The sequence below is a fragment of the Neovison vison genome, chromosome 8 (genome assembly GCF_020171115.1).
Source record: "Neovison vison isolate M4711 chromosome 8, ASM_NN_V1, whole genome shotgun sequence".
NCBI classification, from domain to species: domain Eukaryota; kingdom Metazoa; phylum Chordata; class Mammalia; order Carnivora; family Mustelidae; genus Neogale; species Neogale vison.
In genome coordinates, this window is record NC_058098.1 from 70991181 (window position 1) to 71019084 (window position 27904).

Below are 27904 nucleotides of genomic sequence, written 5' to 3' on the forward strand. Positions count from 1 at the left end.
TAAGCATTTAAAATGATGTAAGAGGGCGCCTGGGTGGCTCAGTGGGTTAAGCCGCTGCCTTCGGCTCAGGTCATGATCTCAAGGTCCTGGGATCGAGTCCCGCATCGGGCTCTCTGCTCAGCAGGGAGCCTGCTTCCTCCTCTCTCCCTCTGCCTGCCTCTCTGCCTACTTGTAATCTCTCTCTGTCAAATAAATAAATAAAATCTTAAAAAAAAAATAAATAAAATGATGTAAAAAGTTGTAAACATACTTATATGGTTCTGTAAATTGAATCACTGATTTTTTTTAGCACCCGTTAATGATTCTAATGTTTTTATTTTTCTAATTTAGATTATGAAACGAATAATGGATGCTAAGCTTTACACCCATTTACTGGGAAGGAAGTTTAGTATGAATATCCAGAATCTTCTATAGTGGAGTATAGACTTTTTAAAAAACAATTTTTCCTTTCATTGCTCTTGAAAGTTAAAATGTAGGCGTTTACTAACGCATTCCTAAGAATAATCTAGTCACTTCTTGTTCATATTGAGAACGGTGTTAACGGTGAATTTAACTTTTCAGAGATTAGCAAGTAAATGTGAGTTATTCTTAAGGATCTAGTTCTTAGGTTAAACATTTATGCCAAACACACATTTTAGGTAAAAGATTGTTCTATTATATGTTCGGGTAGGATAGTAACAGTGAAATTTTTAAATTAAATAATTACAGATTTTATTTATTCATTTGAGAGAGAGAACACAAGCAGGCGGAGAGGGTGATGGAAATGGAGAGGGAGAAGCCGACTCCCCTGCTGAGCTGGGAGCCGGACAATGGGGCTGGATCCCAGGACCAGGAGATCATGACTTGAGCTGAAGGCAGACGATTAACAATCTGAGCCACCCAGGTGCCCTGGATAATAACAGAAAAAATTGATCTGGGCACCTGGGTGGCTCAGTGGGTTAAAGATCTCAGGGTCTTGGGATGGAGCCCCACATCCAGCTCTCTGCTCAGCGGGGAGCCTGTTTCCCCCTCTCTCTCTGCCTGCCTCTCTGCCTACTTGTGATCTCTGTCTGTCAAATAAATAAATAAAATTAGAAAAAAAAGAAAAAGGTTGATCATTTGTTACTAGAAATTGGCTGAAATAAGTGAAAGAGGGATGTTCTCACAAATGTCTTGGAGATCCCCAAAGTGGGTGTCTTGCAGTTTTCACTGTACAAGATGCAGTGTAACTGAGCATCTTTTTAAATAATATATGTTGGTGTGAGGCTGCGAATACTTGCTTCTTGGAAAGAATTTTCCTTCATTTCAATATTAGACCATTTAGGTAAAGGGTTAACAAAACCTTTTTCTGTGCTTCTCTATTCCACCTGGTAACCTTGATCAAATTAAGGTTAGTTATGTTTCTAGGCAGCATTGCTTATTGAGAAATGACCCTAGATTGGTAAATTATGCCTGGACTGTAAGGCCTGATGAATTATAAATAACCTGATGAGGGTCACGTGCACTTGCACTTGAGGCAAATCTCAGAGCCTCCGACCTTTTCTCACATTCTTTAGCAGTCAAACTTGTCTCTGACTGTAGAAGACAAATTGTTAGAACTCTCTCAATTTCCTGCCTTCAAGGATCCTTTTTTTTTTTTTAAAGATTTTATTTTTTAATTTGACAGAGATCACAAGTAGGCAGAGAGGCAGGCTGGGGGAGAGGAGGAAGCAGGCTCCCTCCTTAGCAGAGAGCCCCATGTGGGGCTGGATCCCAGGATTCTGGGATCATGACCTGAGCCAAAGGCAGAGGCTTTAATCCACTGAGCCACCCAGGCACCCCAAAAGGATACTTTTTTTAATATAACAGGTTTGTTGAGATACTATTCACATACAGTATGATTCATGCATTTACTTTTGATTGACACATGTAAACATTTCGGTGTTCTGTTTTATAATTCAGTGGATTTTATTTTATTATTTTTTAAAGATTTTATTTGACAGAGACAAAGTGAGAGAGGGAACACAAGCAGGGGGAGTGGGAGAGAGAAAAACATGCTTCCTGCCACGCGGGGAGCCTGATGCAGGGCTCGACTCCGGGACCATGACCTGAGTGGAAGGCAGACGCTTAACAACTGAGCCACCCAGGCGCCCCAATTCAGTGGATTTTAGTATATTCACAAAGTTAAGCAACCATCATGGCAATATATTTTTTTTTTTTTAAGTAGGCTCCATGCCCAGTGTGGAGCCCCACATGGGTCTTGAACTCAGCACCCTGAGATCAAGACCTGAGCTAAGAGTTGGATGCTAAACTTACTGAGCCACCCAGGTGCCCCACCACAGTACATCTTATTTATTTATATATTTGTTTTTAAAGTAATCTCTATACCCAACGTGGGCTTGACCTCAAGGCCCTGAGATCAAGAGTCAGATGGATGTTCTACCAACTGAACCAGCCAGGTGCCCCCACAGTAAATTTTTAAAACATTTTTGTCTGTCCCCAAAAGAAACCCTGTACCCATTAGCAGTCACACCCCCCACCGCCCCCCCCCTCATTCTCCCAATGCTGGGCAACCACTAACCTCTCATTTATCTAGATTTCATTTACCCTGGACATTGCATAAAAATGGAATCCTAAGGGCACCTGGGTGGCTCAGTTTGTTAAGCATCTGCCTCAGGCTCGGGTCATGATCTCAGGGTCTTGGGACCAGGTCCTGCTGCTGGCTCCGGGCTCAGCGGAAAGTGTGCTGCTCCCTCTGCCCCTTCCCCTTGCTCATGCTTGCTTGCTGTATCTATCAAAGAAAGAAATAAAATCTTTTAAAAAAAGGAATCATAAAATATGTGGTCTTCACTGACTTCTTTCACTTAATATTTTCAGGTTCATCTCTGCTATCAGTACTTCATTTCTTTTTATTGCCAAAAAATACTCTATTGTATGGATATATCATATCTTGTTTTTACCCATTTGCCAGTTCACAGACATTTGGGTTATTTCTTGTACTTTTTAATTTCATCTGTACCCATTCTTTCCTCCCTATTGTGCCAGTGAAGAGGTGAGCCTTTTGCTGTGGTCTGGATCCCAATCCCCTCTTTCAGAGTTGGCTTTCTGTTTCCTCTCCTCTGGTTCATTCTACTGGCAGGTAGACTTCCGTCTTTTAAGCTACTTTTAATCTTCAACGTTTAATGATCACAGTATTATTTTTAAAAAGCCCTGTGAGATGGGTCAGTACCGAGCTCCAATTTATGGATAAGAAATCTGAGTCACTGAAAAAGAAAATTACTTGGGTTTTGCCGCCTTTTTTTTTTTTTTTTTTTTTTTTTGTCATAATTCAGCTTAGAAAGCATCTCCTATTGGGAGCCTTTCTTGATTTCCCTGTTAAGACTGCCTGGTTAGCTGCCTTACCCCTCTTAGGTATTCGCTGCTCTTGGGCCTTCTTACCCTAGACAAAGCATTTATTCTACCTGTTGCCTGTGTATCCCAATAGACTGAAAGCTCTTAGCAGAACCTGTATTTTAAGCAGTGTCTTCCTCTGTACTCTAGCCCCTAGCATGATGCCCACATGTAGCAGACACATGGTAATTGTCATTTCAATGAGGTTGGGGTCTCCAAATTATTCTTGAAGAATCTTATATGAACCTGAGGCTCTTCCTTCTGCTGTACCCTAGGTGGAGGCTGGGTATCTTTCTGTTCCTGTTCTCTTATTTTACACCACGTCAGTTTTACTTCCCAGCAGGTTAGATAAAGCATACAATGCCAGTCTCTTCACCAGGGACGTAGAGTAGCACTTTCGGTTCTCATCAGTAAGTACTTAAAATGCGCCACCACCCAGTGTGTCACAAAAACTCCTTTGAGAGAAATAGTAACTTCGCAGGATAACCTTGGCAGTTGGGTGGCTGGACTGTCTTATTAGCAATAGAGGTAGAGGAGGCCATGGGGGAGAGGAATCCTCTCACTTGTCTCTTCACCCCACCAGCTCTTAAGAAATCACCACTGTTGTGACTCTGTGTTTCTGTTCAAAGTGTTGTGGGTAGAGGGACTCCTGGGTGGCTCAGTTGGTTGAGCGACTGCCTTCGGATCAGGTCATGATCCTGGACTTTCAGGATCGAATCCCACATAGGCTTCCTGTGCTGTGGGGAGTCTGCTGCTCCCTCTGACCTCTCTCCTTTCATATTCTCTCTCTCTCAAATAAATAAATAAATAAATAAAATCTTTTTTAAAAAAGTGGCAGTAGAATGTTTTGACCAGTTTGCTCCGGATCCAGGTAGATAACATTGATGTGCAAAGTAGTTGGGTATAATAGGGAGAGGTGGGGCTTGTGGATCTGAGAGTGCTTGTTCATCCTGTAATGGCATTCAATATCAAGTACTTTAAAAACCCTGTGCTGGGCAGACAGTTCGGCTGGCATATCCTGGTTTGATTTAAGAGCTGTTTCAGAGTTTTGCCAGACTAATCTTGTTTTTTCCCCCTCTCAGAATTGTTTTTGCTGAGTTGGATTTTACATTTTGCCTTTTAATTTAAAGGATGATATGAAAAACTGTTTTTGAAACTCACTATTGTATTTACTGGAAGTTGCTGGTAAATTCACAGTGGTGTTTATCAGAACCTTTGGGAGAAATTCTCTGATTTTATATTAACTCTAGTTTGCTGCTTTTTTTTTTTTTTTAAGATTTATTTATTTTAAAGAGAGAGCGAGTCTGTACTAATAGGAGCAGGGGCAAAGGGAGAGAATCTCTGGTGGACTCCACGCAGAACCAAATGTGGGGTTTGATCTCAAGACCATGAGATCATGACCTCAGCGGAAACCAAGAGTTGGACGCTTAACTGACTGAGCCACCCTGGTGCCTGTGCTGTTTTTCTTGAAGTTTTTTTTTCCCCTTGTTTTTATTTTTATGATGTCTCATCTTTTGAATAATGTTACTCACAGGGAATTTAGCTAGATGGGTTGTTAGGCTGAGCGATCATTCTCATTTGCTTGGGACTGCGGGGGCTTCTGGAACACCAAACTTTCAGTATTAAAACTGGGAGAGTCTCGGGCAAAATGGTAAGAGTTTTAGTCAAAACCAGGAAGTAATTTAGATAGGGCTGACCATTCCACTCAGGTTCTGATCCTGAGTGAGTGTTAGTTGGGAGATACGAGCCTGTTGCAGGCTGGAGGCCTTCAGTCTTGCCCATGCCTCAGAACGTGAGTACAGACCTTGTTGAATGGGATTCTAGAGTAAACATAATTCTCATGCAACTTGCTGTCTAAATGCAACCTAAAGAAACAGCAGTCACATGGTATTCAAGTCTGTAAGAAAATGTGACTGTTAAACTTACTGAATTGAAATTGGTGTCCTAAATATTGTTCTGCTCCAAGTTTGAACTGATTGACTGTATTTTATTTTACTATTATTTTTTAAGATTTTATTTATTTATTTATTTGACAGAGAGAGATCACAAGTAGGCAGAGAGGCAGGCGGAGAGAGAGGAGGAAGCAGGCTCCCTGCTGAGCAGAGAGCCCGGTGCTCAAGCCGAAGGCAGAGGCTTTAATCCACTGAGCCAGCCAGGCGCCCTGATTGACTATATTTTAAAGATAGGGAGATTTCAGGAAAAAAACTCATATTTTGAGCTGCTTTTTGAAAATTCCGCGCAGTTGAAAACTCTGGGTATAAGTATCCCCATGGTTCAGCAGTGTGTTTGGAGCTGAGTGGCTGCTCTCTCTAACATAGCCCTTTACCCCAGTGTGCTTTTCCTTCTTTTGTCACTGTTCCGACCACTCCATATGATCTCTTTTGAAGCCACCTGCCATGTCAGGTCTGTTGCTCTTCCTTTGCTCGTTTGATACCTGCCTGGTTGCTGTAGATAATTGTTTGCCAGTCCTGGGTGAGGTACAGAATGTTCTAGGGAAGAACCTTAAGAGAGGCAAGATTTCAGCCCTTTTTCAGCATGTCACACAGTGGGAATTCTTGCTAGTACTTGTAACTAATGAAAGAGATATTGGAAGTATCACCTGTGCTTAGCTGTACAAAACAGTTGCCTTATGTCATTTAATTAATCTTTATGCTTGTTTGTATTTGATATTTGTACTTGGCATGATCTATTATTAAATTTAGGTTAAACTTTTAATAAGATCCAGAATTGTCAGAATAATCTACAAGTATTAGCTTTTTTTTTTTTTTTTTAAGATTTTATTTATTTGACACAGGGAGCAGAAGCAGAGGGTGTGGGAGAGGAGAAGCAGGCCTCCCACCAAGCAGGGAGCCCGATGCAGGGGCTCAATCCCAGGACCCTGGGATCATGACCTGAGCCGAAGGCAGACACTTAAAAATTTAGCCACCCAGATGCCCTAAGAAGTATTACCATTAAGTGAATAATCAGTATTACCTCTACTGAATGAAACCCAGTGTTGTAAGACTCCACATGCCTTCAAACATTGACCGGTGTCTGCTAGAGAAGCAAGATTGTTCCCAGTTGAAAACCATTGATCTAAAATAAAGACCAGGGGCGCCTGGGTGGCTCAGTTGGTTGAGCGACTGCCTTCGGCTCAGGTCATGATCCTGGAGTCCCAGGATCGAGTCCCACATCGGGCTCCCTGCTCGGCAGGGAGTCTGCTTCTCCCGCTGTCCTCTTTCCTCTCGTGCTCTCTCTCTCAAATAAATAAATAAAATCTTTTTTTAAAAAAAAAAATAAAGACCAAAAGTTTGAAAACTCTGTGTTGATTGGAGAGGGGAAATAGATGCACTCATACTTTATGGATGATGGTGCTAATTAGCACAGCCAACCAAGGAGAATATTCTGGCAGTATTTATCAAAATCACTCACATTCTTTGACAAAGTCCAGTTGGGGGCTTTGTCTTACAAATGTGCTCACCTATTTGGAGAGTGAAGCATGTACAAGATTGTGCAGCGTTGTAATAGTAGAGACTGGAAACAACCTGTATGTCCATCAGTAAGAGACTAATTAAATTACAGAACATCCTCAGAGTCCTTGGAATGTTTACAGCTGTAAACAGAAAGAAGCTGATTGTAATGATGGAACAACCTCCAAAATATATTCAAATGTTTAAAAAAAAAAAAAAAGCCAAGATACAGAACAGTGTTTGTAGTATGTCCTTATTGATGTAAGAGAGGAACAAAGTAATGCTTGTATGTGTATAGCTTGTGTTTGGGAGTATATTTTATAAACTGATAGCACTTGGCTGGTGAATTGGTTATGTAGGGGATCATTGGTGAAAGGGAAGTCCTTCTTTTTGCAGTACTTCTTTGAACCTTTGAATTTTAACCTGCCTTACCTAGAACATTTGGCAGTGAATAATGACATACATTTTTATGGGCCTTTCAGGAAAAGTTTAATTACATATAAATACTGTATAGTTATAAGATTTTTTTTTTAAAGATTTTATTTATTTATTTGACAGAGAGAGATTACAAGTAGGCAGAGAGGCAGGCAGAGAGAGAGGAAGAAGCAGGCTCCCCGCTGAGCAGAGAGCCCGATGCGGGACTCGATCCCAGGACCCTGAGATCATGACCTGAGCCGAAGGCAGCGGCTTAACCCACTGAGCCACCCAGGCGCCCCTAGTTATAAGATTTTTATTCAAAATTCTGAGAAACTAATTATAAGAAAGGACAAGTAAGTTTTAGCTGGATATGCATTTACTCTTTTTATCTTTGATACGAGGCTCAATCCCAGGACCCTGGGATCATGACCCAAGGTGAAGGCAGACACTTACTTAACCAACTGAGCCACTCAAATGCCCCCGTCTTTGTATTATTTTCTTCCTCTTCCTCCTCCTCCTCTTCTTCTTCTTATTCTTTTTTAAGATTCTATTTATTTATTTACTTGAGAGAAACCGCAAGAGAGAACATGAGTGGGGAGGAAAGGGAGAAGTATGTTCCATGCTGAGCAGGGAGCCCTGCAATCCCACGATCCCAGAACAGGACCTGAGTTGAAGGCAGACACTTAACTGACTGAGCCACCCAGGTGCTCCTATCTTTGTATCTTTTTAATTTTTTATTTTGATGCATAGGTTCCACAGAAAAAGGTTGGGTGCTACATCTATTCATCTTTTTATACCCTTCAACTGGGATGAGTAGTAAGTACTTAACAGTTTATTGAAGGAATGAATTACTGAGAGAAGAATGTAGCTTTGCTGGGGGAGCGCCATCATGTTAGGTACCTGAACACTTAACCACTTTAAATCCTCAAATGTGTAATATGTATTTTTAATATTTTTCTTTAGGAACAAAGACCTTGGAGAGTGTTGTGCTTAGTAAAATGAATTTTGAGTCTTTTGTAAAAGATCTTCTTCTAGTTCGACAGTACAGAGTCGAAGTTTATAAGAATAGAGCTGGAAATAAGGCCTCAAAGGAGAATGATTGGTATTTGGCATTTAAGGTAATTATCTTCCTCTTTAATTTGGTTATTATTTTTAAGAGTAGAAAAAATAAAGATGTGAGGAACTTCGCTTGTGTGTTTTAATATTTTAATCAGGTTGTGATAAAATGCTTTGAGAAATATTCTTCAGCATGTGGTTTTTAAAATCATGGTTTAATAGCAGTTTAGAAATTCAGTAAATCCTTATTAGGAGTATGAATACGTGAAGCTTTGTCAGTATCCCTGAAACCTAAATAAGAAAATAGATTTTATGTAAAATTGAATACCAGCATTAAACAAAGATTTGATTTTGTTTTTAAAGTAGTATCACACAGATTAACTGTATCCCAAATACCTCATTTACATACTTGTTAAAGATTTTTATAATTTTTATTATTATTTTTTAAGATTCTATTTATTTGAGAGAGAGACACAGTGTGAGTAGGAGGGGCAGAGGGAGAAACAGTCTCAAGTAGACTCCACACTGAGCATGGAGCCTAATGTAGGGCTCCATCCTAGGACCCTGAGGTCATGACCTGAGCTGAAACCAAGTAGGATATTTAACAGACTGAGCCATGCAAGCACCCTATTTTAATTTTTTTTTTTTTTTTGATGATTTATTTGAGAAAATGCTCAATAGCAAATTAGGGAGGAGGCAGAGAGAAAGAATCTCAAGCAGACAACCTGCTGAACATGGAGCCCCAGGCTACCTTGGGATCTTGATGGGAATGGAAGTCGAGTCCCAAGCTTAACAGGATCAGCCACCCACGTGTGTGCCCTCCCCCTTTTTTTTTTTTTTTTTTAAAGATTTTATTTGTTTATTTGACAGAGAGAGATCACAAGCAGGCCGAGAGGCAGGCAGAGAGAGAGGAGGAAGCAGGCTCCCTGCTGAGCAGAGAGCCCGATGCGGGCCTCGATCCCAGGACCCTGAGATCATGACCGGAGCCAAAGGCAGCGGCTTAACCCACTGAGCCACCCAGGCGCCCCGTGCCCTCCCCTTTTTACTCAAATTTTCTCTCTCTCTTTTTTTTTTACTTTATTTATTTATTTATTTAAAGTAATTTCTACTCCCAGTGTGGAGTTTGAATTTACAATCCTAAGATTGAGTCATGTGCCAGCCAGGAGCCCCTCATTTGTACACGTTTGTAATGTCTTTGTATCTTTCTATATGCTTTTCTCTTCCATTAAATGTGTAATTTTTTATAAGTCAGGAACTTTGTTTAATGGTAATCCTGTTCCTTGGTGTCCCTAGAAAGGCTTATTGACGTGCGTATTTTATGCATTCGAGGAGATAGTAGTACTGTTTTGTTTGCTATAATGACTAACTTCGCGGTTAGTCTCTAAGGTCCTGTTCTTGGTTGTTCAACTGCAGTTGCCTGTGGGGAGTAGGTTCTAAATAAATACTGGAATAAATTAATGGCAGAATGTTGTTGGGGAGCAAGATTTATTCTTGAAGGGGAATGAATGTGTGATAAGGGTGACCGTGCTCTGGGCTTACAGTCAGCATATATTCTTTATTTTCTTCTCTTGTCTCTCTGGGTGTCCTTGGCAAATTTCCCCACCTTCTTCTGTATCTGTTTCTCCATAAACAGTAAAATTAGGTTTTTTTGGATGCTTTCCAACTTGAAAGTCCTGTGATTTTTTTTTTTTTTTTTTCCCTTATGAGGTTTAATAGAATCCTTTAACATTTGATCTTGGTACTACCCCAAACATAATTCTGTTCAATTCTTGTTTCATAGTGTGTCCTCTTCCCCCTGCCAGCCTTTGTAAATGTAGACATTTACTGAAGATAATATCTGGGAGAATATAGCATTGTACATTATAGAGTTCCCTGGGGATTTTCATTGGTGTTTTACTGAGAACAGTGGGGCTTTTACTTAGAGTGTTAGCCTAGGTCTTGAAAGATTTTAATAGAAAATTAATAGAAAGATTTTAATAGAAATCACCACAAAGTGATGTTTTCTATTTCATTCTTCATAGAGCTCAATTAGTTAACACCAAAATGTGGACTCCTAAGTGTACAAGAGATTACCATGATTATCAGCCCATCACACCTTACTATGCTATACTATATCCAGATCCTTAAAGATGAATTCTTAATGCCTACATTTTAGGTCAGGGGGATGTTTTTTCAAATATATATCTTTATCAGATTAAAAAGGTGGTATCTTCATCCTGACATTTTAAGTTCAGATCTAAAACTGCATAAACTGATTTATCTTTACATTTTTTTAGCTTATTGAGTCTATAATAAAGTATTAGTGATATTTAAAATAGTTGATTTCTATGATTGATTGCATTTGCATGTTCTCAGTGGTATGTTCATTCAGAGCAGGAAAAGACCTTGGATGCCATCTAGTTCACAGATTACCAGTCTTTATCATTTTCAAAGACCCTCAAGAACACAATTTTATTAGCTACTGGTTCAGAGACTTTTTTAAAGGTGTGTTTCATAATCTGTACAAATCCAAAGTATATATGTAAAAATATGATGTTTACATTTTGTAATTGAATCAGTGCTTTTAAAATTTGAATGCAAGATGCTTTCTCCATTTCATTTTTTAAAAAAATTTAAAGAGTGCCTGGCCGGCTCTGTTGGTATAGCATGTGATTCTTGATCCTCAGGATCGTGATTTTAAACCCCATATGGCCATGGAGCCTACCTTTAAAAAATACTAATAAATAAAATATATGTATATATTTTTAAAGATTCTAAGTCGCGGTGCCTGGGTGGCTCAGTGGGTTAAAGCCTTGGCCTTCAGCTCAGGTCATGATCTCAGGGTCCTGGTATTGAGCCCCACATCGGGCTCTCTCCTCAGCAGGGGGCCTGTTTCCCCCTCTCTCTCTGCCTGCCTCTCTGTCTACTCGTGATCTCTGTCTGTTAAATAAAAAAATAAAATCTTCAAAAATAAATAAATAATTTAGTCATCTCTATACCCAACATGGGACTCAGACTCATGACCCTGACATCAAGAGTCCCATGCTCTTCTGACTGAGCCAGCCAAGTGCCCCCCTCCATTTGATTTTTGATCTAGATTTTAATCAACAATCCATAGTTTTAAAATATTTAGATTCGTATTGTAAAAAAATAAATTTTATCATGATCATACTGATAAAAACCTTCAGGAACTTTGGACACCTAAATGATAGTGTGTGTAATCCAGATGTGGGATTTCAAATTGAAAATTTGTTCTTTTTTTTTTTAATTTTATATATTTATTGACAGAGAGATCACAGGTAGGCAGAGAGACAAGCAGAGAGAGGAGGGGAAGCAGGCTCCCTGCTGAGCAGAGAGCCGGTTGTAGGGCTCAATCCCAGGACCCTGAGATCATGACCTGAGCCGAAGGCAGAGGCTTTAACCCACTGAGCCACCCAGGCGTCCTGAAAATCTGTTCTGATAAATTTATTTTTAGATCTGATCAAATGTCCTGAAAATAATTGGAAAAAACAGGGAGGATGCTTTATAGAAAATGAGATAATAATAATTAGAATATATTGTTATAAACAGTTTTTCTAAGAGAACATTTTGTTAATGAAATTGGTCAAGGTTGGGTAATGTTTGTTTGTTAGTAAAATTTTAAGTACATTCAACAGTTCTGAAAATTTTTCTTTATTTTTGTTCAGGCTTCTCCAGGCAATCTTTCGCAGTTCGAAGACATTCTCTTTGGTAACAATGATATGTCAGCTTCCATTGGTGTTGTGGGTATTAAAATGTCTACAGTTGATGGCCAAAGACAGGTCGGAGTTGGGTATGTTGACTCCATACAGAGGAAGCTAGGACTTTGTGAGTTCCCTGATAATGATCAGTTCTCCAACTTGGAGGCTCTCCTGATTCAGATTGGACCAAAGGAATGTGTTCTACCAGGAGGAGAGACTGCTGGAGACATGGGAAAACTGAGGCAGGTAAGGGAATCAAGTTAGTGATGGAGGAGAATCTAAGCCTAGGAAAGACTCATTAACATAACAAACACCTTTATTTAAAGAAAAAAAAAATTCAGAGCTCAACTTTTTTTTATCTAAGTACAGTAAGGTATTTTCAGGATAATCTTGATGTTTATCTTTCACAGAAACTTTCTATCTTTGAGGACACTATGGGTTTATCAAATAAGTAAGATGTAAAGCTTCAGGGTTATTTTTTGATAGTTCACATGGAACTTTTAGTCTCTTTTACTGAGTCTTTCTAAAAAATTCTGATTGTAGGGCGCCTGGGTGGCTCAGTGGGTTAAGCCGCTGCCTTCGGCTCAGGTCATCATCGAGTCCCGCATCGGGCTCTCTGCTCAGCAGGGAGTCTGCTTCCTCCTCTCTCTGCCTGCCTCTCTGACTCCTTGTGATCTCTCTCTCTGCCAAATAAACAAATAAAATCTTTAAAAAAAAAAATTCTGATTGTATTGTTTGGGTAAGTGTATGCTTTATTTAGGTATTGTTTTTCTTTTTGTGGGCTTCAAATGCCATAGGAACTGCTTGGGAAAGAGTAAAACTATGATGGGCATTGTTAGCATAGGTTAGTATTTAAGCAACTTTCCACAATTACTTATTTTGTTTAGAGTTTTTACTGTTGGAACTATTTTTTGAAAGCTTTATGTGAAAATAATTTTAAATTGCCATGGAAACATAGATTTTAAAAATACATGTTTATAAATTACCAGTATCTTTCACATTATATAAAAATTTAATGTGGGCTAATAATTGGTTAAGCTGTTGTTACTGTACTTATGGTATATAGTTTTTTCTTATTTTTAAAAAAATCCTTTTCTTGGGGCGCCTGGGTGGCTCAGTGGGTTAAAGCCTCTGCCTTCGGCTCAGGTCATGATCCCAGGGTCCTGGGATCGAGTCCTGCATTGGGCTCTCTGCTCAGCAGGGAGCCAGCTTCCTCCTCTCTCTCTGCCTGCCTCTCTGCCTACTTGTGATCTCTCTCTCTCTGTCAAATAAATAAATAAATTATTTTTAAAAAAATCCTTTTCTTGAAGTAATTTAAATTATTTCTTGTAAAATAGGTTATTCAGAGAGGAGGAATTCTGATCACAGAAAGAAAAAGAGCTGACTTTTTGACAAAAGATATCTATCAGGACCTCAACCGGTTGTTGAAAGGCAAAAAGGGAGAGCAGGTGAATAGTGCTGTCTTGCCAGAAATGGAGAATCAGGTATGTGGATTAAAATACAAATTTACTCTTACATATAAATTGTATAAATTATAATCATGACTTTTAGAAGGCTACTGTTTCATCTCTCTCAAAGTCTAAACTATGGATCATTGATACGAAGTTTATTTTTACCGTGAGGAAGTTTGTGAAAAACTTAAGGAAATGACTAGAAAAATTAAAACAATCTTAAATATAATTATTTATACACATATGTCTTTGGGGACAAGAAAGAGTTTTATTGATTTTACAGGAAAGAGCCTGATCCTGTCTCTTACATGGACGAGATAGTATAGTGGTTGTAGGAGGGAAAAAAGACCTATCGCAGCATTATAATGTACAAGTTCTGGGTTCTTTAATTAATTACTTCGCCTTTTTGAGAGGCAGTTTCATTGTTTGTTAAATAGATAATCTTAAAGGATTGTTGCGAAGATCAGGAAGTAATAAGGGTGAAAGTAAATATAGTATGTAGCGCATAATAAATATTACATTTAAACAGGCTGAAAGAATGGCACTAGTTATGTATGTTTAGTGGTAAAAATGAATATGGAAATAATGTAATTTCTTACAGAATTTTCAGTGGTTGAAGTGTTTCTTTGTTCATGTCTTTGGGATGGGTATGGTTTGAGATGTACTCTTAATGTATTTAAAAATACTTTGGAAGCTCTTACATGATATTTGGTGGATCCCTGATAAGTAAAATGAAAAATTCTATTGTATGCTTCAAAAAGAACAAGCTTGGGACCTGGGTGGCTCAGTGGATTAAGCCTCTGCCTTCGGCTCAGGTCATGATCTCAGGGTCCTGGGATAAAGCCCCGCATCAGGCTCTCTGCTCAGCAGGGAGCCTGCTTACCCCTCTCTCTCTGCCTGCCTCTCTGCCTACTTGTGATCTTTCTCTCTGTCAAATAAATAAAATCTTTTAAAAAAAGAATAAATAAAAGAACAAGCTTTATGACTTAGAATTCTGAAAGTAAAGTTAGAACTAGAATGAACTTGGACTATTAATGATACGGGATTTTGTGGTGATTTACTGTTGTGTAATAGTTGATTCTTATAAACTTAAGTAATTATTTGAATGTTTGTGTGTGTGGCACAATCAAAAGCCAGTATGTATGAGTAGTAATACTGGTATTAGAAACTTACTTCTTGAAAATATGAAGAAACTCTTAGGGTTATTAACAAGTGTTTTTATCTGTGTGGTGACATTGTAGGAAATTCTGACAGTCTTAGGCATTTGCTGGAGTTTGGTAAGGACACATAGATGACTGTTTTCGATTAGGGAAAATAAATTACAATTCACAATCTAATACCAAGTATATTTTACTTAATTATTATTTTTTTAAAAAGATTTTATTTATTTGACAGATCACAAGTAGGCAGAGAGGCAGGCAGAGAGAGATGGGGCGGGAAGCGGGCTCCCCACTGAGCAGAGAGCCTGATGTGGAACTCGATCCCAGGACCCTGAGATTATGACTTGAGCCAAAGGCAGAGGCCCAACCCACTGAGCCACCCAGGCACCCCATTTTATTATTTTTAAAGATTTTATTTATTTATTTGGCACAGAGAGAGAACAAATGGGGGAGGGGCAGAGGGCAAGAGAGAAACAGAATCCCCACTGAGCTGGGAGCCCAGTGAGATGCAGTGTGCTGTGTGATGTGATGTGGGGTGCAATGCGGGGCTCCATCCCAGGACCCTGAGATCATGACCTGAGCTGATGGCAGATGCTTAACTGACTGAGCCACCTAGCTGCCCTTAACTATACTTTAATATGTAGGATTTGTCCTTGGGCTATCAGTTTAATGTCCTGAAACTTCTTATGTTATAGTAATAACAGACAGTTTATTTAGACTTATTTATTTACTTTCAAAAGATTTCATTTATTTAGAGAAGGGGTGTTCTGATGGGGAGAGGGGCAGATAGAAAGGCAGAATCTCAAGCAGACTCCACGCCGAGTATAGAACCCCATGTAGAACCCCACTGAGCCCAATCTCAGGACCCTGAGATCATGATCTGAGCCAAAATTAAGAGTCAGGCATTTAAACTGACTGAACCACCCAGGTACCCTGAAATTCCTATTAAATACACGTGTAGGAAAATGCATATATCCTAAGTGTATAACTGGAATTATCATAAATTGCAAATACTCAAATAATCAGTGTCCATGAGACTAGATAGTACCAGTACCTCAGTGCCCTTTTTATGCTTCCTTCTAGTCATTACCCCACCAAGGGTAACCCTGGTTCTCAACTCTTACAGCACAGATTTGTTTGGCCTGTTTTTAATAGTCTATATTAATGGAATCATGTAGTTTGTAGCCTTTTGTGCTGGTTTTCTTTTGTTTAGTATTATGTTTTTGAGATTTATCCATATTTTCATGTGTCTCTGGATTGTTGGTGCTTATATGCTTTTTTGTGCAGTATACCATAGGGGTGAACTTACCACACTTGGTAAACATTTGAGTCATTTCTGCTTTTGGGTATTGTAAATAGTGCTACTGTTAAAGTAAATTTTCACTTTCTAAAAGTCGTTTTCTAATCTTAAGTGAGATTTATTTAAACTCTTCTCATTTTCTGGATTTAGATTGGGAAGGAACACCAAGGAAAATGATCATGTTTAGAATTTATTTCCATTTTGCCTTCTAAGATTCTAGTGATAGAATCTTTTATTTTAAATTCTTTATCTTAGGTTGCAGCTTCATCATTGTCTGCAGTAATCAAGTTTTTAGATCTCCTATCAGATGATTCGAACTTCGGACAGTTTGAACTGACTATGTTTGACTTCAGCCAGTACATGAAGTTGGATATTGCAGCAGTCAGAGCCCTTAACCTTTTCCAGGTAAAACAAACAAACAAAACACATGGATTAAAAATATTGAATGGTAGGGGTGCCTGAGTGGCTCAGTGGGTTAAGCCTCTGCCTTCACTTTGGGTCGTGATCTCAGGGTCCTGGGATCGAGCCCCGCATTGAGCTCTCTGCTCACCGGGGAGCCTGTTTCTCCCTCTCTCTCTCTGCCTGCCTCTCTGCCTACTTGTGATCTCTGTCTGTCAGGTAAATAAACAAAATGTTAAAAAAAAATTTTTTTTGATGGTTATAAGATGTTTCCTTTGTTGTATACTGAAGAATACGGTTAAGGAACTTAAATATTTTAAAATATTATAGTTAGAATAGATAAGCAGTTTTTAAAATTTTGCTAGTTGCCACCTGTATAAGTAGTATTTGTCCTGGGTTTATGACTAGTTTTATCACAGCAGTTTTTTAAAAATTACAGTTTAAGAACTTTTATGTCTAGAACTGTAGTATTATAAAGTGGTTTTGGTTTATGGAAAATACACTACGGAAAATACAGATTAATGGTTGAAAATTTTATTTTAGGAAGAGGGTTTTTTGTTTTTTAGAAAAAATGTTTATTTCTTTATACACACTTTGCTTTAATAGCCACCAGAAAGACTTTCATTTCCTTTAATGGACCCTGTGTGCCAGTTATGTTGGCTGTCAACATATGGCCGTGGCAACACATGTGAATATGTGTCATGCATTTATACACACATAAAAACATTTTAAAGCACTGTGAGACATAGGCTAGGCTTCCACCCAGCTGGGGGCCTCTAACGTGCCATGTTCAAGTGATCACTGGTTTGCTTTATCCAAGACTTTCAACGGGCTTTTTCTGGCCATTAGTCCCAGTTTCCCAGAGATGGGTTAGAATGACAAAATGGGACTTTGTTTTTTTTTTTTTTTTTTTTTTTTTAAAGATTATTTATTTATTTATTTGACAGAGAGTGAGAGATCACAAGTAGGCAGAGAGGCAGGCAGAGAAAGAGAGGAGGAAGCAGGCTCCCTGCTGAGCAGAGAGCCCGATGTGGGACTCGATCCCAGGACCCTGAGATGATGACCTGAGCCGAAGGCAGCGGCTTAACCCACTGAGCCACCTAGGCGCCCAGGACTTTGTTTTTTAAGATTTTTATTTATTTACATGAGAGAGAGAGAGAGCACACGAGCATGAGCACAAGCAGGGCAGAGGGAGAAGCACACAGAATTTCTAGCAGATTCCCTGCTGAGCAGGGGGCCTGATGCAGGACTCGGTCCCAGGACCCTGAGATCATGACCTGAGCTGAAGGTAGACACATAACTGACTGCGCCACCCAGGCGTCCCAAAATGGGACAGTATTTAAAGTGAGGTCACCATACTTTGGAGGTCATAAAAGAATGGAAATGGGATGTGCTAGGTTAAACAAGGGATGGCATATGAGAAGCTACTGCTTTGACTGTGTGGATTCAAAATACTCAGGTGCTGCAGTATAGACTGACATCCAGCCTGACAGTGACCCAGCTGAGGAAGAGGAACCTTTGTGCAAATTTCTCATTTAGTATTTGAAGAATACTAGTGTTCTTATTTCTAAAATTCTTTAATTCTTTTTCATGGCACAGTAAGGTTTTTACTAATGAGCACGCCGTTCTTCCTGCTTTGTTTTTTGTTTGCTAGGGTTCTGTTGAAGATACTACTGGCTCTCAGTCTCTGGCTGCACTGCTGAATAAATGCAAAACCCCTCAGGGACAAAGACTGGTCAACCAGTGGATTAAGCAGCCTCTCCTGGATAAGAACAGAATAGAAGAGAGGTATATTTCTCATGTATGCTCCTATAAGCTTTAAGTAACTTCTAATTACTCCAGGATTATGCCACTTATTCTAATATGCAAATTTGCTCCTATATTTTAGCATCCGACTGCCCAGAGAGCTTCCACGTAGTAGTACAGTAGTAATGACTCAGATTGATAGAATAAATTAGTTTATTAATTACTGTTTTTTTCACTATAAAAAAAGTAAGGTTTTATTATGAAGATGGACGGATAGTATTTCAAACCATGAACTTGGGAGCCTGGCTATCTTGGTTCAAATTATGGCTCTCCTAGTTATTAGCCGAGTCATCTTGAGTAAGTTACTTAACCTTAGTGTTGTAGTTTTTCCTTTTAAAATGACAATAATACCCTCTTACTAGGGTTGTTACGAAGACTAGATGATTTAATATAGATACATTAAGTACTTTGAAGAAGGTCTAGTACATAGGAAGCACTTACTCTTAATTATTTTAGAAAGGATTTAAGGTTGCCTAAGCATGTATTTCTGAAAATCTCTAAAATTCAGGAAATGAAAGAAAAAGTTTTATAATCCTGCCACCTGAATATGATTAGCATTTGGGTATATTTTATGTTTATCTTTTGTTTTAGATAGGAGTTTTAAGATTTTTCAGTGAAATATAATGTCCATAAGAGCACAAATCTTAAGTGTGCAGCTCAGTGGATTTTCAGAAAGTGAGCAACACTTTGGAGTAACAACAGATCAAGAAACAACATGACTGCGTCTCTAGTAACTCTCCTGGATTCTCCTGCTAGTTACTACCCCTCCTCATTTCAGAAGCGATTAATGTCCTTCAAACATTATGGATTAGTTTTGCCTGTTTTTGAACTTTATTTTTATTTTATTTATTTATTTATTTTTAAGATTTTAAAGAGAGAGTGCATGTGGGTGGGAGAGGGGCAGAGGGAGAAGGGAATGATCATCCAAAGCAAACTGCACTAAGCATAGAGTTGGACACTGGGTTCCATCTCAAGACCCTGAAATATGATCTGAGCTTGAAACCAAGAGTTGGGTATTTAGCCACCTGAGCTGCCCAGGTCCTCCATGAACTTTATATAAATGGAATCATTTTTTATGGTGGACTCTTACATTAGTACTTTTTTTTTTTTTTTTTTAAAGATTTTATTTATTTATTTGACAGAGAGAAATCACAAGTAGATGGAGAGGCAGGCAGAGAGAGAGAGGGAAGCAGGCTTCCTGCTGAGCAGAGAGCCCGATGCGGGCCTCGATCCCAGGACCCTGAGATCATGACCTGAGCCGAAGGCAGCGGCTTAACCCACTGAGCCACCCAGGCGCCCATTAGTCCTTTTTTTTTAAGGTCATAGTTGTAGGGGTGCCTAGATGGCTCAGTCAGTTAAAGGTTGGGTCATAATCTCATAGGCCGTAGGATTGAGTCCCGCTTCGGGTTCTGGCATTGGGTTTCTGGCTCATTGGGGAATCTGCTTGAGGATTCTCTCCCTCTGCCTTTCCCCCAACTTGTGTGCACATGTTCTCTCTCTCTCTCTCTCTAAAATGAATACATAAATCTTTAAAAAAAATCATAAATCCTAATATAGTTTTTTTTTCTTTAAAGATTTTATTTATTTATTTGACAGACAAAGATCACAAGTAGATCTTTGTGGGTGGGAGAGGATCTGCCCGGCAGAGAGGCAGGCAGAGAGAGAGGAGGAAGCAGGCTCCCCACTGAGCAGAGAGCCTGATTCAGGGCTTGATCCCAGGACCCTGGGATCATGACCTGAGCCAAAGGCAGAGGCTTAACCCACTGAGCCACCCAGGCACCCCCTAATAATGGTTTTGTGCCCCGATTTTTCCCCACTTCTGCTTATATTATCATAAACATTTTTTACCATTGCTGTTTTATCTTCATATTCAATGTTTATTTTATTGACGAGATGTACTTTATTTTACCTTTCTCAATACTTGGGCTTTTTTCTTTTTTTTTTTTTTTTTTTTTAATTTATTTGTCAGAGAGAGCGCACACAAGCAGGGGAGCAGCAGGCAGAGGGAGAAGCAGGCTTCCCACTGAGCAAAGGCTTGATCCCAGGACCCTGGGATCATGACCTGAGTTGAAGGCAGAAGCTTAACTGAGCCACCCAGGCATCCCTGGGCTCTTTCTAATGGTCTTATTTTGTACCTAATGTTTTCCATTTGGTAAATTAAATTGCATTGCCAGAATTGGCAAAAGATTGATTTTTATGGCTATCATGTCAAATCATTCAAGAATTTGTTGAATACCTACTGAAGATTGATAATACACGAAAGCACAATGATCTCTTCAGTATTTGCGTCATTTCAAGGCAAACATAAAGTAGTTGGTCGGTGTTTTTTAAGACACCCTGCACATAACTACTAAGCTCATTTTGTTAATCCTGTGCATTCTAAAGAGGCTTACAATAAAAATAACTCAGGAGGTTAGTGATTGTGGGAGTGCTGGTATTTTATTGAAAATGCAGAATTTGAGATGCTAAGATGACTTTCTGAAGTCAGGTTTGTTGGGGAAGAAGAGTTGGATTTAGTAATTTAAGATAAATAGGAAGGATTAGATATTTGCAAGTCACCAAGGTGGTTTACAATTTTTAATTTTAATTACCTGTGAATAAGTAATAACAATTAGATGTTTTTAGATGTGTCAAAATTCAAACAGGACAGAGGGATTTACAGTGATAATTCTCCTATTCTTATCCTCCAATTCCCTGGGACCTCTTCTTAGAGCCTCTCTGTTGTACAGCTCCAGGGACACATTTCTTTTTCCTTAAATATTTTAATTATTAGAAAGAGAGCAAGCAAGCTCGAGTTGGGGAAGGGGCAAAGGGAAAGAGACTAGCAGACACCTTGCTGAGCAGGGAACCCAACATGGGTCTTGATCCTAGGACACTGGGATCATGACCAGAGCCCAAGTCACAAGTCATGCTCAACCAACTGAGGCACCCAAACGCCCCAGGGACACATTTCTTATTGTACCCTTTGCCACCATTGCCCTGGGAGCAGCCAGTCTTTTTTTTTTTTTTTTTTTAAGACAACTTAACACTCAAGCTCTAGGTCATTGGTTATATTTTTTACTTTGGTTTTATGGGAACAGAGCAAGTGTCAGTGGTCCCCTTCTGGCTTAACAACTAGGGCACGTATGTATTTAGAATCTTCTGATACCTGGGATGAGAATAACAAATTACTTAGTAAGATAGCAAAATTAAGGGTTTTTTAAGAGGGTAAATAAAGGGTTTTTTCCCCACAGACCTTGTAGTAACTTCCAAAATCTGGTAGTCTAAAAGACTTCTTAATTAGAAATAACACTTGTGAGGAGAGCTTTGTGAATCAATATGATCTGCTGTTCTGAACCTGTGAGATGAGAAGACATACTTTCTCCTCTTTATCTTGGTGAGAATTTTTTTGTTTGCCAGCAAGTAGGAAAGCCCTTGGTTTTCAAGACTAAATGCTGAAATTCCACATAGTAGACAGAGAAAGTTATACTCCTCATTCAGGTGCTTGTTTGAATAGTGTCCTTGTTTTATCTCCCTTTCTGCACTCTGCCTGCTCTGCTACCTCAGGTTTACACTTTCCAGGGGCATCGGGGCAAATCTCCTGTCTCCCTCTTCAAGCATTTAGGATTGATCTTTTTCAGGATAACAGTGAAATCATGTTTTCTATTTCTTACTGTCATTATTTAGGGGTGATTTCCAGAAGAGTAAATAGTGGGAATCTGTAAGTGAAGAGTTAATTTACTTTTATTTTTTAAGTGAACTCTAGTGCCAACATTGGGCTCGAACTCATGGCCCTGAGGTCAGGAGTTCCACACTGTACTGACTGAGCCAGCCAGGCAGTCAAGAGTTAATTTTAAATTATGTTGCTATGGGTGAATTCTGTTAAGGAGAGCAAAAATCTCTCTTTATTCTGTTTTCATTAGAGCAGAGGTAGATGTGACTAGATCTTTGAGTTTGGTGTATACATTTATAAAGGATAGTAGCTCAGTTGATAGCTTTAGGAATAATGATGAAAATGGGATTATTCTTAGATTATTGTCAAGCTATTAGAAGGTGGAGGGTGATAAGACTGGTATCTACTTTGTGCCTGGCATTTTGCAAGCATCTCAGATTCATCTGCTGTAACGTGGTGGAGACTGGATTTAAAGGCAGGCTGGCCTGTCTACAGAGCCCATGTGCTTAATTGCTGCACTGTATTTATTACTTCTGTCGGTGATACTTAATTTGATCCAAATTGGACTCTATTTATTTTTTTAATGTAAAAACATTTTTAATGTGAAGAGGCATAAAATTTCTTTTACAACTTGTCATGTATCTGTTATGTAACGTCAGATGCACCTGTAATCCCCTAAGATAAGTAGGATTCTTTTTTTTTTTTTTTTTTTTTAAAAGATTATTTATTTATTTATTTGATAGAGAGATCACAAGTAGGCAGAGAGGCAGGCAGAGAGAGGAACAAGCAAGCTCCCTGCTGGGCAGAGAGCCTGATGTGGGGCTCGATCCCAGGACCTTGAGATCCTGACCTGAGCCGAAGGCAGAGGTTTAACCCACTGAGCCACCCAGCTGCCCCCAGAAAAGGGTAGTTCTTAACTTGTGGCCCCATCTATGCTCTCAGGCAGTGTGGGATCTAACAGGAAAATTATTGAGGCTGGAATTTAAAACAAAAACTTTTGGTTCAGATGGTAAGGAAGCCCTCAAGAACAGCAGAATCAGTATATCCAGAAGGCAGTGCTGGAGTCCACCTCATGAGCAAGGGGTTTTCTTCTTGGCATCCAAGTCCTTTTTAATTTCTTCTAGTTTTTAAACCAGGTCTGGTATGTCATAGTTCTGAGCAGATACATCCAGTCACATTGCCAAGAGTCAATACAAGCAGGAACTGCAGCATGGTGTTGGTGAGGAGAGGCACGAAGGGCAGCTGCAGCTCGGTGGGCTGGTCCAAGCCTGCCTCTCCCAGATTGGACTTTAATATCAGACATGGAACATATTATTTTGGCTTTTATTTAAGTAATATCCACAGAATGGCTTTATCTGTTGTCATGCTCCTGTTTCCATTCACTAAAACCTATTTGCACTGAGACTACAGATACTTTTTTATTTTTAGCTAGTGGCTTAAATACTTTTGTCTTCAGTGAGAATGCTAAGTTATTACCTTTCAGGAGTGAGTATCTATGTATTTCCTTTTTTTTTTTGTACTTCAGCAAACAATCAGCTTAGAAATTATAAGAACTCAGTCCACCCTTTGCTTCATTGCTTCCAAGAGAGCAAGATGGGTCACTTTCCTTGAGTCATTTAAAAAAAAAAAAAACAAATTGGCAAGGGGCACCTGGCTGGCTTAGTCAGTAGGGTGTGCAACTCTTGATCTCAGGGTCATGAGTTCAAGCCCTGTGTTGGGGGTAGAGTTTACTTTTAAAAAAAGGGGGGGGGGCTCCTGGGTGGCTCAGTGGGTTAAAGCCTCTGCCTTCAGCTCAGGTCATGATTCCAGGATCCTGGGATCAAGCCCCGCATCAGGCTCTGCGCAGGAGGGAGCCTGCTTCCTCCTCTCTCTCTGCCTGCCTCTCTGCCTGCTTGTCTGTCAAATAAATAAATAAATAATCTTAAAGAGAAAAAAAGAAAGAAAAATTCAGCCAGGATTCTTGTCCTTCCCTCAGCATAAACTAGCATGATCTGATCCAGAAATAGGGCCTCAAAGGAAAAGAAATAGGGCCTTAACATGTGCCACTAGTGTTTGTTAGTGCATGAAGAATATGGGCTTCATTAAGTTGGTCTAAGTGAACTTCCTTGAATGGGTCATCCCAAGAGACCTACCTTACTAATTACAGATGTCCAAGATACCTACCCTACGCTACCTCTTTGTATATAAAACAAAAATACTTAAAAAACAAAAACCAAAACCTTGTTCATATTACTATTGGACCCTGGTACCTCTCTCTCTCTGCTTCCTTTTTCTCTGATCATTCTCCTTCACAGGTTTGGGAAACCAAGTGCTTAATATACTCAGTATGTATGCTAATTCTCTTGGCAAGAATCTTGCCCTTAACTTGTTTGCAACAATGCTAACAGCATGCTGAATAACACTGTAGACTCTTCGAGTTTTGCCATGGTAATGTTTGTGGGGTGTTAACTTTTCGAACCCCGCCATTCCCCTGATGTCTATACAGTGTCATTCATCATCTTGCTTGTAGATGTGCCTGTCTGTGGCCAAAGGACCACATGTTATCCAAAGGCCTAGGGAATATAGTGTGTGCCCCTCTCTCTTTGTGTTGGTCATTTTGGTGGATTACAGGGCTGAAAGATGGTGTTGATGACTTAGGACCTATTCCCTGGTCAGTTTGAGAGGAAACAGTGATAAAATAGTTGAAATAGGGAAGAAGCATGCAAAGATTCCTTTTTTTTTTTTAAAGATTTATTTATTAGCGCAAGCATAAGTGGAGGTTAGGGAGGGGCAGAGGGAGAGAGAGAATCTCAAGCAGACTCCCCGCTGAGTGTGGAGCCCCATGAGGGGCTCAGTCCTATGATGCTGAGATCATGATCTGAACTGAAACCATGGGTTATACACCTAACCGACTGAGCCACCCAGGGACCCCTGGAAGATTCTTTTTTTTTTTTTTTTTTATTCACTTTTAAATTTTTTTAAATAAACATATAATGTATTTTTTCCCCAGGAGTACAGGTCTGTGAATCGCCAGGTCTACACATTTCACAGCACCCACCATAGCACACACCCTCCCCAATGTCCATAACCCCACCCCCCGGAAGATTCTTGATCAGAAATAACCTTCTCTGTGGATTCTTAAATTTACCTGGGAGTGGCTTAAGGATATGGAAGTTGTAAGAAAAGAAGGGAAAAATAGAAAGATCAGGGGATGGTCAGCCAACCATCAGGATTCTTTCATCCTTTTCTCAACCCATTGTGTCACTTTCCCCACTTCGTCATGAGAACTCAAGGATTTCTTGTGATTGTTAGGACTCAGATTTTATCAACTGTTGGTGCCTGAGGAGCTTGTAGAAATTTCACCTCCAGGAATATTGTATTATCCACCCCCAAGTGACTTCCATGCTGGTGATCTTGAATCAGACTTAGAGATGCCCAGTTAGAGCCAGAGGCTTAGGTAGGAACCCTCGAATTTGCTTTATTGGGTTATGGGACTTGACTGCATCTGTCTGCTCAAGTTCTGTTTTGTTGTTTAAATCTACAGTACAAGCCATGAGAGTCTTTTCTGGAGCAGTAAGTGCCTAAGTATTCTAGATGTTTCTGTGTAGCCCCAGGAGCTGGTACACATTATAATATCAGCTTGGTAGCAGATTTCTCCCCTCTAATTTGACATTTGCCATGGTGCTTATATCTGCTGCCAGCTGCCCAGAAATTATCTTGACATTTCTTCTTTTTTTTTTTTTTTAAATCTTGACATTTCTATAGAATTTTAGTTACTTTTCTCTTTCCACCTTTTAAAAAGTGGATTTTTATTCAAGTTTCTTGAAGCTTTGGTTCTCAACCTGGGGTAAGGGGACATGTGGCAGTGCCTGGAGACATTTTGGGTTGTCACCAGGTTGTCATGTAGAATTTGGAGAAACTGTTAAAGAGCTTAGAATTGTCTAGCCTAAATGTCAGTATTTTTTGAGATTCAGAAATCTTGTCTATGTGATTACTCGGTGGGGGCCAGCATAGTTTTCCCCTCCTATAATGTGCTGGGTTAACATTTTGATGATGGAGGAGTTGTAAATGCTGATGGAGAGGTCAGTAAACAGTTGAGAAACTTAGAAAGCCGATTTCTTTCCTTGTGTGATTTGAGGGTTAATTTACTACTCTTCTAGTTTACAGATATAAGGAAATGGTTGTTCATACATAGCCTTCTGAACCTAAGACCATTTGCTATGCTCATGGTAATTTTCCTTGCCCTTTTTTTTTTTTTTAAAGTAGGTTCCACATCCAAGGTGTGGCTCAAACTCATGACCCCAAGATCAAGAGTCGAATGCTGTACCAACTGAGACAGCCAGGCACCCCCACCCTACCTTTGATTACTAAAATTTACTTTGCAGTTAATGTGTGTATGTGTTTGTGTTACTGCCTTATAACATACACAGTGTAGCTTTTCACACTGAGAGTTGTGACCTAGTAGTAGGTTATGAAATTAGTCTAGTGGGTGAAAACTAGCATTTTTTTGATAAGTTAAATATGTGAGAAAAATAACAGTACAGGGGCACCTGGGTAGCTCAGTGGGTTAAAGCCTCTGCCTTCAGCTCTGGTCATGTCCCATGGTCCTGGGATCGAGCTCCATATCAGGCTCTCTGCTCAGCAGGGAGCCTGCTTCCCTCTCTCTCTCTGCCTGCCTCTCTGCTTCCTTGTGATCTCTCTCTGTCAAATAAATAAATAAGGGGCGCCTGGGTGGCTCAGTGGGTTAAAGCCTCTGCCTTCGGCTCAGGTCATGGTCTCAGGGTCCTGGGATCGAGCCCCGCATCAGGCTTCTGCTTGGCAGGGAGCCTGCTTCCTCCTCTCTCTCTGTCTCTGCCTGCCTCTCTGCCTACTTGTGATCTCTGTCTGTCAAATGAATAAATAAAATCCTTAAATAAATAAATAAATAAAAGCTTAAAAAAAAAAAGACAAATAACAGTACATTACTTATAGTAAGAGTAATGAGTATTTGTGAAGCCTATTTTAGTTATATATTGTAGGGAAGGAAAATCTCAGGTTCTCTGGCTGGGGCCCTGTGAATTAGAGACTGACAAAAGACAGATTAGTAAGAGAAAAACAAACTGAAGTTTATGCTTATACATGGGAGCACTCAGAGATGAGTAACTCCAGGGTTGATGAGAAGAATTTGGGCATATATAGCATCTTAGCAAAGGATCAATAAATTTTCAGAGACAAGACAAAGGACAAGGATTTTGAGTTCCTAGGGCTGCAAATTATGGGGAGCTAATGGTAGCTAAAAGCTAAAATTTGTTGTGTAGATTCCTCTGGCACCATTTCCAGGCTGATAAGGGTTCAGAGTTGTGGTTAACTTTTGTCCTTTCTGGTAAAGAGAGAAGGGAGAGGACATCTGTAAGTTTATATCCTGCTTTTGGGCAAACAGGGAAAAGGCAGAGGGCTTTTTCTTTTTGCTGCTTAATTGTTGTCACCTCCGCTCTAAAGTGGCAAGTTTTGAGGTATTGTATTATGCCTCCTATAATATCTACATGCGTGTGCTGTCATGATGTAAAAACATTTTTTTTTCCCTGCATTCTCCCCACCCCAAAACATTTCTTGCTGTGAGTTACAAGTAAGAAAATGGAAAGCTGTGGATTCCAATTAAATGCAAAAAGACAATATGACTGCATGCTTTGTAGGTCTTAGAACAGGCCAAGATTTTATATATTGACTTTAGGGAAGCAATAAACTTATTTCAGTTTTTTTTTTTTTTTTTTTTAAAAGATTTTATTTATTTATTTGACAGAGAGAAATCACAAGTAGGCAGAGAGGCAGGCAGAGAGAGAGAGAGAGAGGGAAGCAGGCTCCCTGCTGAGCAGAGAGCCCAATGCGGGACTCGATCCCAGGACTCCGAGACCATGACCTGAGCCGAAGGCAGCGGCTTAACCCACTGAGCCACCCAGGCTAGAAATTTTTGGCTTTGTACTGTCATAAGGTAATTTTAGAATGCATTCTGAAAATTTATAAGACCTTCTGATAGAATAAGTATTAGATTTGGCAACATTCTTGAATTGTAATTGTTTTATTGAAGATCACTGTTTACATGTGCACTAATGTGTCAGTAACAACAGTGTCTCAATAATAAAATTCTTTGGTTTAAGAAAAGGCAATTTGATGAAAGGCAAATGAAATTGGGTATGTATTAGTATCTTCTGA

The 27904-nt window shown here is 39.5% G+C and overlaps 1 protein-coding gene and 1 pseudogene across 1 annotated transcript in view; one reads left to right on the plus strand and one right to left on the minus strand.

Annotated features, from left to right (window-relative positions):
- MSH2 (mutS homolog 2) overlaps positions 1-27904 on the plus strand; it is a 74738-nt gene that overhangs the window by 1744 nt on the left and 45090 nt on the right. The window contains exons 2-6 of the mRNA XM_044263894.1: positions 8178-8332; positions 11936-12214; positions 13306-13452; positions 16135-16284; positions 17933-18066. Coding sequence (XP_044119829.1) covers positions 8178-8332; positions 11936-12214; positions 13306-13452; positions 16135-16284; positions 17933-18066 — 865 coding nt within the window. The remainder of the gene's footprint in view (positions 1-8177; positions 8333-11935; positions 12215-13305; positions 13453-16134; positions 16285-17932; positions 18067-27904) is intronic.
- LOC122916460 lies at positions 22807-22969 on the minus strand (annotated as a pseudogene).